Below are 18,674 nucleotides of genomic sequence, written 5' to 3' on the forward strand. Positions count from 1 at the left end.
GAAAGAAAGTTAAGTTAAACTACTGCTTTCAGAAATACTACTGCTCAAGAATTTATGTTTTCTCTCCTTTTTTATTTATGCAGCTGTTTAGATAATTTTCAGCTGGCCGCAGGTGACGTCCTTGTGTGAATTTTTGTAACCCAAAAGGAGAACACAAGGCTGTTGTCAACACTGCTGAGTTTCTCTTTTTTTACTGTATTGACAGTTTTTTCATAGTTTCAGTACAAAATCATAAATTGTGTTGTTCTTTCTTGAACTGCCACCACGCGCTTTATTAAAAGCTCACTGAACACTCCTGAGCTTTTTAGCATTTTTAACTTACAGCGAAACAGGACCCATAGAAGAACCCGCTGTGTTGTGTATCAGTGCTGATAGCATTGGATGCCTTTTCTCGGAGCGTTGCCTGGGGACGCCCAGCCCTCCGAATGACTTTACCACCTCTTCCTTCAAAGGCCAGCTACGATTACAGCAGAAACCATTGCACTTGGAGCTCTCTGCCCACCCTTGCCTTGCAAATCTGCTGGTAGCACAGACTTTCTTGTCTTTGACAGCAGTTTGCCAGGTTTGCAATGAAACTGCTTTAAAAGTGTTTACAAAATTTAAATGTCTTCTTAGGACCTTGCTGGTTTTAAAGTCCGTAGAGAAGGTTTTCGTGTGGCTCTAAATCAACTCTGTAGGATAGCAGGTAATTATTAGTTTTTAGTCATGCGTAGTGAAATGTTTATATTGACTTCGTAATGTTCTCTGATGACGGTGAACAAGGAAGTAGTGTGGTTGCAAATCGCAGTTACACTTACAGAGTGTGAGATCATGGCAAATCATACTGCTGCAGAGGTGCAGTGATAATCTCCGGCTAATCTGGCTGAGTTCTAAACCCAGCTCAGAGCTGGTTACCGAGCAAGCCTCGTGGCACGTTTGTGAGCTACGCCAGAAAAAAGGTTTCTCTTTTGGAAATTCAGAGAAAATCAGTGATCTAGAAGAAAAGCAAATTTGACCCAAATTGACTTTCTTTATGACGTATTGATGGTTATAAAGGTACTATTATTTTAATCCATGAAATGCGGAAAGGTTTGACACCAAAAAAATCACGCTGTCTGCTGTGAAATAGCTTGTGTTGCATTTACTTGAATTGCTACATGAAACGCCTTCTTCATTTGTAAAGTAAAATACTCTGCATGCTTTTAAAAGTAACTTGGGAGAGAGAGTTCATTTGTTTTGTTTATTCAACGCCAAAGTGGCAAAATTTCTTTTCTGCAGAGGAATTCAAGTTGAGAAGGGTGCTGGATCAAAAGAGTATGTTGAGAAAAAGAAAACATTTCAAAAGACATGTACAAGTTAAACCTGCTGAGGCAGGTCTGCTGCTCAAAGAACACATTGCAAGTTTTTTTAAAAAATAAATAAGCCAGCAGAAACTGCCACATCACTGAGACACAGAGTCCATTACTTTTTAAAAAAAAAAAAATTTTTCAGGTTTCCTTACAGATGTCTGTGGAGATGAGGAGACTATTGATAGGTCGGGCATGGCTACATAAAACAAAAATAGATCACTGAATAATAGATAGCAATAATAATAATTAGGGCAGCTACTTCTGCATGATTCTTCCTTTTATACATTTGCTTGCCTGTTGATCTGGTCTGAATAGGTATGTACGTATTTCTGCATCACAATCTCGTAGCAGGTTTGTCATCGGTAACTAAAGTGTATCACTGGTGTAAAGCCTTGCAAAATCCATTCCTAGTTGCTTAACAGCCAACTTTGGTTGAAATCCTTTGGTAAATCTTTGGTAAGCCTTCTTTCATTTCTCAGTCATTGAAACTTACCTTGTTTGTCCTTTTTCTCTTTGAGAAACTCAGAGTGAACGTTAGTCACCTCTCCAGACAAAGTAATTACATGACATCATGGTGCTTTATCTTATAAATTGTGTGAGAAGGACGGGAAGAATGTCACCATAGTGTGGGAGTTTTATAGTACTGAAGGTAGAATTAGTTTGGAAGCACTGCTGCGTATTGCCTGAAAAGGGAGCTTTCATGTTTAAAATGTATTGTGATAAAAAAAAAAAAGTTTTTTGTATTAACTGCCAACTCTATTTGCTCTTAGATTGCCATAACATTGAGGAAAATGTCTTAATCCATACACCATTTTTAGGGTGTTTGTGTGTGGTGCATGAAGAATAGGAGGTATCTTTTTGGGCATCGTTCCAGCATCCGTGACAGTGAGTGTATAACACAGATCTTCATCTGACAGAGTTTTCTGAAGCAGCGTAACCTGGGCTGGGGTGAGCTGCATGCAAGAAAGGGCTGGAATTTGATTTCATGCCTGTGCCCTCGCTTTATCACGCTGGCACTCCAGAAGTGGAGGAAAGGATCTGTGACACTGTCACTGTGCCGAGGGACAGCACCTGTAACTGTAAGAAATTTCTGCTTTTCCCGGTTCTTTTCTTGCTCCCAAGTCCATAAAACTCTTTCCAGTAACTTTCTTCTAACAGAATCCAGTTTCGGTGACACACAGAGATATTTTGTCTGTCTTTAGGCAGGTAGCTGCCATTCGTGTGAGTTTCCTCACACATCTGTGTAATAATACCTTTCACTCCCATGGTACACCTAGGCACCACAACTGTCTGCCAGATGGAAACTCAAATGCCAGTACGTGTACGTATTCGTGGTGCCGTTCACTACCTAAGTAGTGCTACAAATTCTGCACACTTTGATCTCTGTGCCTGTAAGACTGTTGCTCTCTTCTGGTGCAACTATCAACAGTATTACTGTTACAAAATCATGAATCTTTTATGATTTCCTGCTAGAGGCACTGTAAAGGAAGTAAGAAAAATACCTCAAAGGTCAAAATGCTAAAAGATGGAATCAGATTAATTATTAAGTGCGTGTTTGTATATATTTAATGATTCTTTTATTCTTTTTAATGCTAAAAAGTGCTGCCTTGAGATGTTTTTGAGAAACTGGAAAAATACGTAAGTTTCTTAGTTTTTTAAAAACACTACAAAACCACGACTGGCCTAGTTTTACTTTAGACTTCAGAAGTTCGATGTGTTTATGAACCCAAATCATTGCAGACAAAATTTTGCACCTGCAGTTACGGTTGCCTGCAGTTCAGTTCAGTTTAAGTATCTACATCACTGATTGCATCTGTAAATTAAAAACATCTAAGTAACCTAAATTACGAGCACAAATAATTGCAGGTGCAAAACTCATACAAACACAAAATGATCTCTGAAAGTTGGTCTTCTAAATCTCATTGTACGTTATTGACTGTATCATGAACCTGGAGTCCTCTTGGGAGAGTCACTAATCTCTATAATGACACTGAAAGCCTCTTGAATCTCATATTTAGCAGCAGATGGGAAAGAATATATGTAGTCATATAACTCCCTAGGGATTTTGCATGTGGATATTGAAAAGTATAACTTATTCCAATGAAGGCTAACATTAACTCGCAATCAAAAATTTCCTTCCTGAGCCACATTTTTTCTGATGAAATTAAAACAGCTTAATTTTGTATTTTTATGAAGTCACAACCGATCTGAGTAGGACACACTCCCCGAGTAAGCACAGAAATTTTGCTCATCTCGTGATTTTTCATTTAATGAATCACAGCATCGGTTTAACACAGAGAAATGCTGTCAGTCTTTTCCAGAAAACACATCTAGTTATCCTCTCTATGATTATTTTTTTAGTGCCAGAAACAAATTTCTAAGCACACAGCTACAAAAGGCTATTTTTTTTCACTGGTATCAAAACTGAAAATGAATCATTTTCTTGCATTCTTTAGCTTCAATAGACGTAGGTGTGGAGCTACTTGAAAACAGTGACTGCTTCCTGTCGTACCAGTTACGGCAGTACTGTTAGCAAAAGAGGCGGGGGGGGAACCCTTAAATTCTCTTCTAGTGTTTGAACAACTAAAACTCCTACTGAACGAACAAATGAAGCATTCTGCCAGTTCTGACAATCCAAAATGCAATGAAGAATTTTTCTGTCTCAGAAGCTCTAGGCAAAGCTGTTTTGGCATGTCTGTAGCTTATTCCTATTGCAAACAAAGGGGCAGCTAGAGGGAAAGTCTTTGGGCGAAGAAAATGCTGTCAGTTGTAAGAAATGAGACATGTAGGCCCATTCTACAGCCCAGCTAGTGATTACATGCAGGCAATTTTGTAAGAGCCTAGACCAGCTGCCAGTGATAATAACACTGCCATTTGCACTGATTTCCAACAGGAATTACATCAAACAGACCAGCTTAAGGCTTCTCAGAAGCATGGGCAAAACGGGTATTTCGTTCGTTGGCCATGGGGGCCAGACTACAAGGAAAGTCCTAAGAAGGATCAGGGAGCCCTGCAGGGTCCTGGTAGGGTCCATCCTCTCAAGTAGCCGCATTCCCCCCTCGGCAGCAGCCCCCAGCCCAGCTTCACAGGCCCCTGGCACTAGCGTGGCAAGTGGCGGAGGTGTGAGCGTTATCTACATTTTTTAAAATCCTATTTAATTTAATACGCATGAATCTATTACTCAAGCAGTACATGGTAACAATGCCACTTAACTAATTAATTTATAATCATCCAGGGGGGGAACAACAACAAAGAAACAGAACAAGATGTTCTTTTTCTACACGCGAAGAACTGTTGAGGTTATGTTATACAATGCGATGCACAACAATGTGAATGCAAACTTCACCTTCCTAGAATTTTTTTCAGGCGCCTGAGTACAGTGAAACACAGAAAGCATATAAGAAATATGCAGTGTAAGAGACAGCCTCATTTGAATAGAGAGAAATTTTAACAGGGATTCCTTTTTTTTACTCTCAATTTTTGCTGCACAAAAGACACAAGATAGAAAGGAGAAGGTTTCGTCTTTCCCTCTCTTGAGGGATTTATATTTAGGTGTGTCCTGTAATTTATATTAATTTGGAGTGCAGACTAAAAAGCCAAAAATTAGCAAGGATTTTGACCAAGAAACTGAGAGGTGATTAAAAGTCGTGGAAGAAAGACTCATTTCTCAGTAAGAATAACAAAGTCAGATGGATGATGGATCATAATAACTTCATAATCTGACCCACATGCAGTCAATGTGGTGATGACTGTCATTTTAAATAAGTGAGGTAGATTGATGTTGATTATTAATCCATTTCTTGGCCAGTCTGATTGTTTCTGAGCCAGATCCTCCACTGTTTAGTATTTTTCTGAAGTATCTTAAAAGTACCTTTCACTGACAGTCCCTTCCTTTATAACCAGTTCCTTTTTATACTCCGTGTTGCCTTAACTTACTTGAGGGGTTTCTTTCAAGAGTTGGTCTGCTTCTAGTATTCTCATAGCTGGACACTTGGTCTTCTTTTAGCATATAGTGTAACAGCGGGGCTACTACAGACACATGTTAACATATAATTCTGTATTACATTTACTTGCTGTGAAAAAAATTCTGTTTTTCCTTAATTCCCATGTGTTGCAACTGATAGTGATTTATATGAATGCACACTCAGTGAAAAAAGCAAAATATGCGATGAAAATTAGTACCTAGTATTTAGTGCTGATGTCGAAAATGGCAGGTATCTGTACAGTAGACACAGAATAGGTAAAGAAATATATTTGCCTAATAGAAATTCAGAAGCTAGCTTGGTTAAGTGTGTCATTGATAGCTTTATATGAGGTTCCTGTGGGGACATGTGTTTAACATTTGCAGTAGGATAATATACATACCATACTTCCCAAGAAAAAAAGCTTTTTCGAGAAGAACAGCGTGTCCAAGCCTGGGTTTCTGTGAATGTGTCCAGCCTTTAATATCTTTTCAACTCTGTGCCTGTTTCCCCCGAACGACACCCAGCCTTCCCTATAGCATACCTCTTCAGCTGGGCAAGTGGTTGTAGACACTGCGATTGTGGGTGAACTACATGTGTGAACTGGCTAGTGGCTTGCTGCTCTCAAAATAAATGTCCAATATTGTAAGTCCCTTTCTCTCAGCAGTAGGTACTAATTTGTGCCTGCCTTCGCTAAGCACTCACTAATTTTCCGGAAACTTCTGGGAATTTAAAATCTTTCAAATCTCCAGATAGCTCAACATAAAGATTACTTACTAATAGCTCAACATAAAGATTACTTACTAATAGCTATATTAAAGTAATATTGCCCTGTTTTCAGTTGGGTTACTTTCTGTTAGTAATAAATTCGCAAGATACTATATACCATGAAATAAAAAGACACCTTTTTCCTGGTATAAATGAAACTCCAAGTAAATTTTATTACATTTAGACATGCTGTCTTCCTCACTTTGAACACCCCACCCTTCTACGAAACATGTCTTCAAAATTCCTTCCCTTTGTTGAAATAAAAAATTTTGTAAAATCAGAAAGTCGCGCACTCATTTAATGTAACTGACATGGTCATGAAACCCAGGTCTTTTATTTATACTTGGGATAATGCAGAGGTAATGAAAGCAGAATTGAACCTAAGAGGTTTTTTGTTTCAATTATGAAACAATGTGGGTAAGAGACTTGGATTTGACAGCAATAGAAGAAAGGGAATATTATGTTCATGCCTTCAATCAGCTTTATTAGATCCTTAAAGGGAAAATTATGTGAAAGACAGAGGAAGAAAACAACAAACTAAGCAAGATCCCAATTTCAGTATAATTTGGAGAAAATAACTGATTTAGGTTGGTCGTTTTGCCAGGGTGAATGACTCAAGGCTTCCAAACAAGAAATGGAAACCAGAAGGATAGCAAAAGCCTGAAAGAACAAATTGAGAAGATATGATTGACTGTAATGTTTCAAAATCAACTGCTGCAAAGATGAGTTTGGGCTGTTGCCCAGAATACAATTGAATGGTGATGTTCATTTAGACCCTTAATGCTGAAACAAAATAAGATGTAGCTGTGTTTCTGTTAGAGATTTACTTGTTCTTTCCAGTGTCTCTAGCTAGGGATATGATGTCACGTCCACTCTCTTCTGTCACACGCTGCAGGGATTGCTGCTGCTGTTCCATAGTTTATCTGAACAGCAGTTTTCTGAACGTAGTCTTTAATCCAGGTGATAATGTCTTTCAAATGTGAAATGTCATCACCATTCATTATTTGACTTGGAAAATTTTATACACTGTGTGCAGGTAGGCTAACTCAGTGTTATTGACCAAGGAAAAAAGAAGTATAAGATCGTTGTGTGTGTATGTACTTCCCGACTGACAAAGCTGTTCAAGTTTTTGTTGCTATCATGTTATTTTTTTAAAACCAAGTAAATAGCTTATTCTGCAAAAATTTCAAATAATCATATCTTTAAAGGGTATGATTTGTAAAGCATTATTTGGAAAAGTTGGGTGCAGCTGCTTGTCCTCCACCTCAGGCACAGAAGGTTCTAAAAGAGACTACGCTTTATGCAAAAAATTTAGTCAGTTGACAATAGGCAGTGATGAGATGAGTTTGTCTTCTACTTCCTCCTTTCCTTTTTTCCTTTCATCTCACTGGCTGTGCTTACTAACCTTTTTTCTGTTTCTTTTTCAAATGAGGAAGAGAAAAAAAACCTAAACCACAGTTCATAATTAAATACTGAGCTAGTTCTTACCATGTTTACTGAATTACATATTGCATATATGGATGTATATCCTCAAAGTTTTCACGTGTTTTCTAAAGTTAATGTGTTCCATAGGAATAGACCTTAACTCCTTCCTGTCTGTTTCTCATGATGAAATTTGCTTCCACAGAGGAAAAGAGGAGTAAAGCAGTGAAACCCAGTTACAAACCCTTACAATTTTAGGGATTTGTAGGGCCATGAATATAGTTGCTGAGCTCTGTGGATTCTCCTGGTTCACAGTAGAGATTCCTCCAGCAGAAAATCTTCACTGTTGACCTTACAGCTGCAATAAGCAGATCAGCTTGACATGACATGCACAGTGATACCTTTGCACAGGTATCTCTGCCGCAGGTTGCTAACCTGGCACAGAGGGCTTTAAACCAGGAACCAGGAGGAAGGGAGGGAGGGTTACCGCAGCTCTGGGGGAGCGATGGACAGACTGACAAGAAGCCCCTGGGGTGATGTGAACAACTAGGAACATAAAATTAACAAAACAGGGCTTAAGTGGCATCACCTCAAGCATTTGCATGTAAGCAAGGAAGTCTCTCTGAAGTGCCTGCACACTGAGGCACAAGGCATGGGGAGTAAACACGAGGAATTAGAGATCTGTGTGCAGCTGCAGGGCTGGGATCTTGCTGGGATAACAGAGATGCATTGGACCGCTCGCGTGGCTGGAGTGCTGCAGTGGGGGAATACAGGCTCTTCAGGAAGGACAGGCCAGGAAGATGAGGAGGGAAAGTTGCCCTTGCTGGAAGGCATGGAGCTCTGCCTGGGGGTGAATGATGGGAACTTAAGGGTAAGGATGAAAGAGCAGACCAATAGTGGTGACATTGTAATGGGTGTCTGCTATAGGTTGCCTGCTCAGGAAGAACAATTGGATGAGACCCTCTACATACAGCTAGAAGCGGCCTCAAATTTGCAGGCCCTGACCCTCATGGGGACCTCAACCACCGTAATACCTCCTGGATGGACAACATAGCAGGGCATAAGCAATCCAGGAGGTTACTGGAGTGCATTGATGACAACTTCTTGGACAAAGGAGCCAATGAGGAGAGGTGCTCACAAATGAGGAAAGCCACATTGGAGATGTAAATGTTGAAGGCAACCTTGGTTGTCATAACCATGAGATGGTGGAGTTCAGGATTCTGAGAGGGAGCAGGGCAAAAAGCAATATCACAACCCTGCACTTCAGGAGAACAGACTGAAACCTCTTCAGGGACCTGCTTGGAAAAGTCCTATAGGATGAGGCCCTGGAGGGAAGAGGGGTCCAGGAAGGCTGGATGATATTGCAGGACCAGCTCCACTCAAAAGAAGTCCAACATGCAGGAAGTTGGGAAAAAACGAAATCTTGATTGCCCAACCAGATAACCTCCTATGATGAAATTGCTTGCTTGGTATACGAGGAGAGAGCAGTGGATATTGCCTTCCTAGACTTCAGCAAGGCTTTTAACACTGTATCCCATAAGATCCTCTTAGAGAAGCCATTGAAGTATGGGCTGGATGAGCAGACAGTGAGGTGGATTGAAAACTATCTGAATGGCCAAGGCCAGAGAGCAGTGATCAGAGATACAAAGTCTAGCTGGAGGCCAGTAACTAGCAGTGTACCCCAGCAGTCAATACTGCATCCAACTCTGTTCATTAAGGAACTGGAGCATCTTTCATATGAGAAAAGGCTGAAAGAGTTGAAATTGTCCTGCCTGGAGAAGAGAAGGTTTAGGGGTGGATCTCATCAATATGTACAAATACCTAAAGGAAGGGTGCAAAGAGGATGGAGCCAGGTTCTTTTCAGTGGTGCCCAGTGACAGAACCAGAGGCAATGAGCACAAAAGGAAACACAGCAGGGTCTGTCAGAACATCAGGAAACGCCTTTTCACTGTGAGGGTAACCGAGCACTGGCACAGGTTGCCCAGGGAGGTTGTGGAGTCTTCCTCCTAGGAGATATTTACAAGCTATCTGGACATGGTTCTGGACAACCAGCTGTAGGTGGCCTCTGCTTGAGCAGGGCACTGGACCAGATATCTCCAGAGGTCCCTTCCATCCTCATCCTTTCTGTGATTCAGGAGCAATAGGGAATTTCTTTTCATATTTTTAGTTCCCATTTTTCTAGAATTTTCAAACAACCCACAGCCTGGTCTTCTGCTCCTCTGAATCGCTGGTATTTCAACACCCGGATGTGATAGACTGGTGGATTACTCTTTAGAAGCAATTATCTATCTGCCAAGATTGCTGAGATGGCAGCTCTGTTGCTCAAATTCCTGGTATGTCCTTCCCCTCCACATTTTCCCCAAAAGTTTTTCCCTGAGATCCTCAGAGACTGTGGGAACGTTACAAGATTTATATATTCAAAAACTGCATACATTTGAGTATACATGAAAGCTGTGCTGGAAAAGCGACCTGTACTGCTGTGTAAGGCTAGGTAATGCTGCTGTGTGTTTTTAGAACTGAATTGTTGTTTTACACTGCATATTTCTATGCTTATGCATCTCTTACTAAGGAGAAAATTTGGACCACGTTCGAGTCTCACTTTTCTGTAGTCAGAGCTATGTTTGTGAATAGAGCAGCGAAGCATTTTTCGTTTTCTGATTCTGGTCGTGATGGAATACTAGAAATTCTAAGCAAGATGCTGATTGTAGCTATGCTTATAGTGTTTTAGATTGAGCTGAAAGGAAGAAAGTGTTTATAAGGATCTTTGGTTTTGTAGCTGATCCTACTTGGACCTCAGTTTGAGTTTGAACTCGCATTAAACTCTATGAGTCACATGCTTAAAGTTATTCAACATTTCAATAGCTTGCTGATCAGCAAGAATATACCCTGAATATGTATGAACAATTAATACTAAGACTGGATCCAGTATTTCTAGATTGTTATATCAATAGGTATCTATAGTTTATATCTATGTGGATAGTTAAAGATATATGTGTGTGTATATATATATTTATGTTCCTAAAGTGAGACTTTGGAGAAATTCAAACATCTGGTTCCTCAACTGAGTTTCTGAAATCTCCTACCCAAAGACTTTCAGTGTTTTGTCACAAAACCATCGCTGTATAAAATGCTCAAGGTTTCCTTTTACCATGGACTGGAATCCATAACATGTTTACTTCAGAAGAAGGATAACCGATATTCCCACTCTGGATCATTTACAAAGCCTAAATTAATTTATTTATGTTGGAGCATTTTAAAAACAGAGCTCCAGAGAAGCATTAGAAGAAGGGTGGAAAAGATGCTAGAGCATTTGTGGTATTTCACATTCAGGTTGGGAATATGAATTTAGTTGTTTTCCTTTGAGGGACACAGGATAACTGTAGGGTTAGTACTAGGCTAAGTAATAGCCTATTAAATAGCCAAGTAATAAGCTCATTTAAAAAGGTGAATGACCACTTTTCTACATTTTAAAAAGACACAAATGCTTTACTTTAAGAAGGAATTCTTCTGGAGGCAGTTTCCCTCTTTCAGTCCTGAAAGAAATGTATAAACTCCGAAGATGGAGAAGGTGTAAGATATACCCTTGTTGGCTAGCGAGGGAGCTTCTTGCTGATGCATTAGATGCCTTTCTGAACTCTCCCCATGCACTGCCTAGGTAATGCGGAGGCCCAGCAAATGAGAATTCTGTCTACTTTTACCTCACCAGAGGATTCTGAGAACTGCCTGAGGTTTAAAGCATTCCCCAGGCCCAGCCTTAGGCATCCACGTTGGCCTTGTAAGCAGAGCTCAGGCTGCCTGCAAATTCCATGTCTCCCTGTAGCTCGATGAATATGTAGAAAATTTAGATGATGCAAAGCAAAGCATTGCAACAAGTGGACCTTTGGCTTCGGGCCAGCTCCAGTTATCAGCAGCTATTGTAAACTCCTCGAGTTCTATGGAGCCAGGCAAGAGAGGGGCAAAGACCTGAATGAGTACAGTGGCAAGATATTGCCCAAATGTTTTTCCCAAGATGAAATACATGCACTCTGTTATGTCTCTGCGTTAAAACTAAGTTGCCAAAAAATTTACTTCATATATTTTGTGGCATATTTAAAAGTAAACTTCAAAAGGTGACTTAACCTAGCAACTGAAGATGAGCGTGCAGGTTTTTTTGTATGCAGCTTGCTGAAGTCACAGTTTTTTCCAAATCTGTATTTTTTTACTTCAGGTTTTAATAATATCATTGCTATGTCAAAAAAATTAATGCAATGAAATAATACTTCTCCTTCATTGTCAAAACTGTTCTTCTTCCTTTAAATACAATTTCTTGTCTACTCAGAAAAAAGAATGATTGAATTTTTACTTATTCATTGCTGATTTTTGAATGTCATCTTGCCAGCACATAACAGAATTGGTAGCGCATTATTAATTAGCAAATAAGCAAAGGGTATCATTATTTGTCTGTATGCATGGAAATGCTGAAAAGATAGCTGCTTTACTCAAAAGTGAAAATAGAATTGGCAGTATGGTAATGATTTGTTGTTTATCCATACAAAAATAATTCCGTTTTTTCTTCAATAGATTGCTTGGCTTCTACAAAGGAATATTGCCTCCCATCTTGGCTGAGACACCCAAAAGGGCAGTGAAGGTAAAAAACCAATACTTCCTACTCTAAAAATGTGTGTTGGGGCAGCGGCATCTGTAAAACATTTTATTTCTCCCCCATTTATTGACATTAGAATGTTAAACTTATTTGGAATATTGATCCTTTGATTTTTACTAGGAGGAGACTTTCCTGTTGGTAGCACAGTAAAAAGTGTGCTTGATTAAGAAGTGTAGGATGAGCTAATGCTAGCTTAAATGCTATTTTTCACCTGTATATGTAATGTTACTGAAAAAACAAATTACAATTAGTTTACATAATCAAAGTTAACAAAATACGTTAAGTGACATTTTAGTCTCAGGTTTATGGTTGGGTTTTTTTTTTTACTGAAAATGCCTAGCAACTTACAAAACAACTAAGAATAGCTTAATAAATTAACACAAGAAGCCACTCCTCACAAGTACTTAGTAACTTGAAGTAGCATATCTGTAGGTTTGAAGTGCTGCCCAGTTTTCTTGTACTCCAAAGAGCACTCTATTCCATACTCACACTTTTTTACAGATTGAATATAGTAATGGGTGCAACTCTCCATCATGTAAAGGACATTTTGCTCCAGCTCTCTTGCAGTTGAAGGAGATGTTAGCCTATCAAAGTGTATGCGCTGTCAAATGTTGATCTGATTTACGTTTATTATCCTTTTTGTTGATTTATAGAGCATTATTTTAGTAACATTCCTAAGAAAAATACATCAATATACCAATTAAAAACTAGTAATTTTAATCAAAACCTAGTAATTAAGCACCTCATCTTAAAGTTCTAAATCTATCAATCTATCAAAGCATCCATTGTGCTATGAGCAAATGTTTCTTTGTCTTTTACCTCAGAATTTTGAAGTTTCCTGTAGTTGTATCAAACGTTGTAATATTAAATGTATAAAAGCAGTTGTACAGAATGACTTGATTTTCCGTTCTTTTTTTGTTTCTTTCTAAAAAGGCTGCATATGATTCTGGTCCTTAGTCTGCAATTAATCATTCCCATTCCAACTCCTTTACAGAGGAATAATATTTGTATAAAGTGACAGGATGTGACCTTGTAACAGAATCCTAAAGGAGTTCTGGTAATGTCATCTTCTTGTTTGCATTGGCATTTTAGATGCAAACGACATATGTCACCTATCTCAAAGTTATATAACAGAACTAAGAGAAGTAAAGTGCTATTTAATAGTGAAGTGGCAGTGAAGAATAGATGGATGATATTTAAAAGATTCCTAATAACTCATTTTCTTTGGGCTGGGATCTTTCCTCTGTCTCTTCATTTTGTTTCATTTGTAACAGGTCAAAGTCAATCTGATCATGCTTTTTAGATTCCAGCAGATATTTAGTTAAAATACAAACCCAGGCTTGATTTCTGTCCTACCAACCTGAGTCATTCAAAAATCTTGAGTCAGTTTCTCTTACTCAAATTGTTGATTAAATAGGCTTAAACCCCAAAATATTCTATATAATTATAGAATCATAGACAGATTTAATTTGGGACAGATCTCTGGAGGTCATCTGGCGAGCCTCCTGCCCAAAGCACGGCTGACTGCATGGTTAGATCAGATTGCTCAAACGCGTTGTGTAGTCGAGTTCTGAAAATCTTCAAGGATGGAGACTCTGCAGCCTCTCTGTACTCCTGTTCCAGTGCTCAATTGCTCTCACGGTGAAGAATTTTGCTTTATATACAGTTCAAATTCCCCTGTTGCAACTTTCGCCTATTGCCTCTTGTGCTTCTATTGTGCACCTCAGAAAAGTCTGACTTTGTCTTCTCTATAACCCTCCTTTAGAGAGTGGAAGACAGGAATTAGATCCTCTTAGCCTTCTTGTCTCCAGGCTAAACAGATTCAGTTCTCTGAGCCTCTTCTTGTACATCACAAGCTCACAGCTCCTTAGATGTCTTACTGGTGCTTCCTTGGTGGGATGCTTTTTACCTAATTCTTGGATATTTACCTAAGGGCTCAGTAGTTTTTCTGGAACCATGAGAATATGGTTTAAATTCTAAACACGCTTTTTAACTATTCCTTTAAATTTTAGACCGTTCCTAGGACACCAGGAGATCTTTAAGTTACCTTGAGACATCAGCTATATCCTACATTAGAAGGATTCAGTGACAGAATAGGGCAGGACAGTTAGGTCCCTGTAAGATCCTGGATAATGAAGCTATTCAATGTGAGATATTATATGCCAGTACAATTTCTAACATCCAAAGCAGAGTTTGTACCCATGCTTTGACTTAAACAGAATCCAACTTGTCTCAAATTTCCACTAACCTTATTTAGATATGAATGTAAAACCTCAATGGAAAAGTCACCGCTTCCTTTGGCTCACTCTCCACCTTTTATTCTTCTAATAGTTTTCCTCATTTTAAAAGGCAACAAGATGCCCCTTGTCCACTGCCAAGCTCACTGGTGAGATTTAGAGGAAGACTGTGTCCATGCCTATGGTTTTGAGAGTTGAGAAAGCACAGAAGGTAGAAAGGCAATTTCTAGATTCCAGCAGCCTTGGTTTGTGTTTGTAATGAACATTTTGGAACCGTCTTGTTATAGTGTCTTTTATATCTCATGAAAGCGTATAGAGAATGGACAAAGCAGATTTTGTCCTAAGAAGAAATGGACTTGTGCTACTGGAATATTGTATTTATCTGGTGTGGTTTTTTGCAAATAAAAATAAAGCTCCTAAAATGAAGTTATTTAGCCACAGTTACACATCTAAGTATTGAAGATACAGCTGCAGTTTTAGTCAACTAGGTTCTCATGTCTGTCTTGTTATTTTTTTCTCTTTCTCTCTTTATTTCCTTTCTAAGAAGAAAGCTGGTATTTCTGGAAGACGAAAAGTCAAAGTTTATAACTTTATGTTAGATTGGACTTGGAGGAAAGAAGTGATGATGCCAATACAATGGTTAACAGATGAACTTTTGGGGCAAATTTATATTGTTCATGTGTTCCCAGACATCTTGTTTCAAGCATATATTTTTACCTTAGAGTTATTGAGACATCTGGTAAGTACTTTGACTATTTTCTGTGTAACTTGAATTAAAGTGTATCTTTACCAGATGGACAATATTGGTTATTATATACACAAAAGCATGTTTTAAATACATTTATTCTGAGATTTTCTTGCACAAAGCTATTAACTTAATACAACTGTAGAGAAAAAGACAAATTACTCTGTGTTTTTAAAAACATTTTTAGTGCACGTACATGATATAAATCCATATGACATAGCTAGATACTTTTGGCAAATTTGTATGTTTACTAGGCACTCTAGTATACCCAGCAACATTTATTTTGAGTTTTATTGCTATCGATTTTTTTTCTTTAAAAAATTATATAAAGCATAGTTACTATTAAGTAGTTATTTTATTTATGACTCTAGGAAACTATTGATTTTTAAGGTAACATTTTTAAGACCAAAAAATTGCCAGGTAATATAATTCTGCCTTTATTACAACCATTTTACAGATCTGTGACACTATGGAAAACATTAAGGAATACCAGAAATTCCATTAAAGGTTAGGAGGGTAACAATGAGTAGAAAGATGCTGGAGAGAGAATAAAGCAAACTTTATCACAATAAGAAATGAATTTAGTTCAGTGAAGTAACTCACCCACCCACAATTGCCACTTTCTCAGAGGCTTCCTTTTACCTATAAAATATCTTCAGTTATCCAACAAGATAGACCTACAGTCTAAGTAACACTTCTATCTTTTCTGATTATTGGCAAGGCCCATACAACAATTTTAAACATATTTGCAGGATATTTGCAAGATTAGTGTTCAATCTGTACACTATTTGGAGGGCAGTTAAAATCTGGGCCCTGATTCCAGGACCTTGTCTGCAAAATGAAATAATAATTCCTATTGAGGATAAAAAAGTACCCATCTACTGGCCAGAGTATCAGTTCTTCAGTTTTCACAATTTAACATCCTAATTTTGCGTTATGGAGGTCTAATACTCATTCCCTCCTGCTTCAAGTGCAATGGTATTATTAACTCTTGGACACCCAGTTCTCTGCTGGTTTTGGTGGGGTTCTAGTGGCTTTTCAGTTGAAGCAGGCGATGACTGAAAATGTTAGTGACTTTCCCATAGGACAGGGTTCTAAACAAGTTTAAATGACAATGTGGTGCATATTACTCATGTTCCTGTATACATGGTTTATGGAAAAGCTGTTTTGTTCTGATAGGTCTGTGATAACTGAGCCCTGAGGGACTGAGTTTATCTTCTTTGGCTGAGGCCCAGCACGGATCACCCAGTCTTTCTGGTTTGTCTGAAAAACTATTCCCTTGTGTTTCTTACGTATCCCACGTCTCTGTTGACCTCATTTCCCATTGCCTTCCTCTCATGGTGGAACAGTTTGATCGTCACATGCACGGGCAGGTGCTGTGTGCAGGATCACGGCCTCACGTATGGGAGCGAAATGCACAGACTTTCAGAGGATCCCGCCTTCATTTGGGTCAGCTTGCTCTAAACTAATCAAGTGTTACAGGTCAACTTTGGAAAATGGCGGGGAAAGTCAGAGGTTCCAGTTATTTACTTTTACTATACAGGGGTGTGACAGCTCTTCCTCTAGTAGATACCCGCCTGCGCCGATGTAGCCTTGGTGAAGCTGTGACTGGTTTTTGCTGTTCAGTCCCATAATACTGGATGATGTGCCGTGTAAAAGCCACTCTCCTTTTGCGTGCATTGTGAATACTTCTCAGACAGATTACACAAATAAAAGTTTGCTTTTATTTAAAAAGCAAACTTTTATTTATTTAAAAGGTGCTGTAGTTACAGCCTTGTGTTCCATGCGTGAAAATTATGTGGAATAACACCTCCAATACCTTTGGTTTTACCTGGAATTCAGATATCTATTTATAACCTGCAAGATTTTCTGCTGGTTTTGTTCCTAATGCTAGAAGGTAATTTTCACTGCCATCAGAACTGCCTTATGTGGCGTCAACCTGAAGTGCTTTTTCAGTGGCTTCAGCAACATATTTGCAGAATATGAATTTGAAACAATATGGGGTTTGGGGAGATTTGCTGTACACGGAAGTGCTGGACTAGAAACGATCTCTTAGGTCAGCAAGTCTAGTCCCCTGCTGTTTTATAATCTCCTTCATAAACTTATCAAACTCTCCCTTACAAGTGATTAAGGTTTTTTCCCTCATTATTTTCAGTGGAAGACTGTTTCAGGACCGCACTCCTTTGGTTGTAAGAAAGCTTCATCACATCTCAAGCTACATTCTGTTTATGAGTAGTTTTTACTTTTATACCCAATTACTTTATGTTATGTATCTTCCCTTTCCTTGTTTTTCATTCTCTGGCAGACTCTTTTTTGCTAGGCTAAACAATGCAAGCATTTATATTCCTTCATCCTTTAGTCTTAAAAAAAAATCTCTTCTCTTTATGGTCCTGGTAACCCTGTTTTGAATATGCTGTAGTCTGAGTTCATCTTTTTTGAACAAAGGCGGCCAAGATTGTGTGCTGTATTTTGGAGGGCATCTTACCCATAATTTGTAAAATGTCACAAATACTCTTTCGTTAGAGTATATCTTGACTGGTGCATCTTAGACTTCGTGTCCACGAGACAAGGCAGTGAAAGCCCATCTTCCTATGTCAATGGGAAGCTTCTTACTGACTTTAGTGCAGCCAGGATTATTCTCAACACTCTTCTTAGAAGAACAAATCCATTAATTTATTCTGTTTTGATTTTTAGAAGATTTCACAAAAGGTATTCTAAAAATTAATGGATTTGAGTAAATGCAAAGCGAACCATTCACAAATGGTTGCCTCTCTCCATCTTGGTGCAGGTGAAACTGAGCTTCTCATTTCTTTCTTGAAGTTCAAACACCCAAGAGTACAGCTTTCAAAACTCATCCTCTCAGGGATTGCAGATGCTCAGAACTTCTGACCTCCACTGCCTGAAAGCAGACAATTGGGTGAAAGATTTATTTGTAAAGAGAAAAAATAAAGCAAATGGCTTTATTTTTGGCAATAAAATATTATAAAAATCTACAGACTTTCCGTCTTCAAAATCTGCAATTGCATCTTTCTGATGAGAAGTAGACTAGTATCTGAGAAATGTGAAAGTGATTGAAGTGTATTATATTAAAGATATGAGAGTGATTTCTTGGGAGAAATTATAGTATCTACTACTACTCATATACCAGTATATGAAAGTTCAATGCTAGAGGAAAAGTTTATAAATTAAAAGCACAAACTATTTGTCATAAGCAAACTCTTACATGAAACGTTAATTGCACTTAAGCTGCTATTATGCATGCTACACTAATAAAATCAGTTCTGAAGCCTAATTGTCTACTATTGCACACCTAACACTGCTACAGAGAGTGTGAAACAAAAGTTGCTTATGTTTATTTTGCAGAACTGCACATGGCTACTCAGGATATGAGGTAGTGAAGCTCCATTGAAGTTTGGTTTTACCGATTTGCATAAGTAACTCCCATTTTTTTTCAGTGCAATTTCAGTCTAACTTTTATTTACAGTTTTTCACCTTCGAACAATACAAGAAGCTACTAGGATATGCATCATTACCACCAGGACTGGTATGTATGGATACAGAATTTCATGT

At 38.5% G+C, this 18,674-nt stretch overlaps 1 protein-coding gene across 7 annotated transcripts in view; it reads left to right on the forward strand.

The window, feature by feature from the left end:
- The window catches only part of SLC25A21 (solute carrier family 25 member 21), a 261,829-nt gene that overhangs the window by 220,674 nt on the left and 22,481 nt on the right, over nucleotides 1-18,674 (forward strand). For 4 of the 7 annotated variants that reach the window (XM_054200350.1, XM_054200349.1, XM_054200351.1 and 1 more), the window contains exons 4-6: nucleotides 12,041-12,107; nucleotides 14,907-15,098; nucleotides 18,589-18,648. In XM_054200350.1, the coding sequence (XP_054056325.1) occupies nucleotides 12,041-12,107; nucleotides 14,907-15,098; nucleotides 18,589-18,648 (319 nt within the window). The remainder of the gene's footprint in view (nucleotides 1-12,040; nucleotides 12,108-14,906; nucleotides 15,099-18,588; nucleotides 18,649-18,674) is intronic. The other 3 variants (XM_054200353.1, XM_054200352.1, XM_054200354.1) reach the window with 2 other exon arrangements.

The sequence above is a fragment of the Rissa tridactyla genome, chromosome 4, assembly GCF_028500815.1.
Source record: "Rissa tridactyla isolate bRisTri1 chromosome 4, bRisTri1.patW.cur.20221130, whole genome shotgun sequence".
Taxonomy (NCBI): Eukaryota; Metazoa; Chordata; class Aves; order Charadriiformes; family Laridae; genus Rissa; species Rissa tridactyla.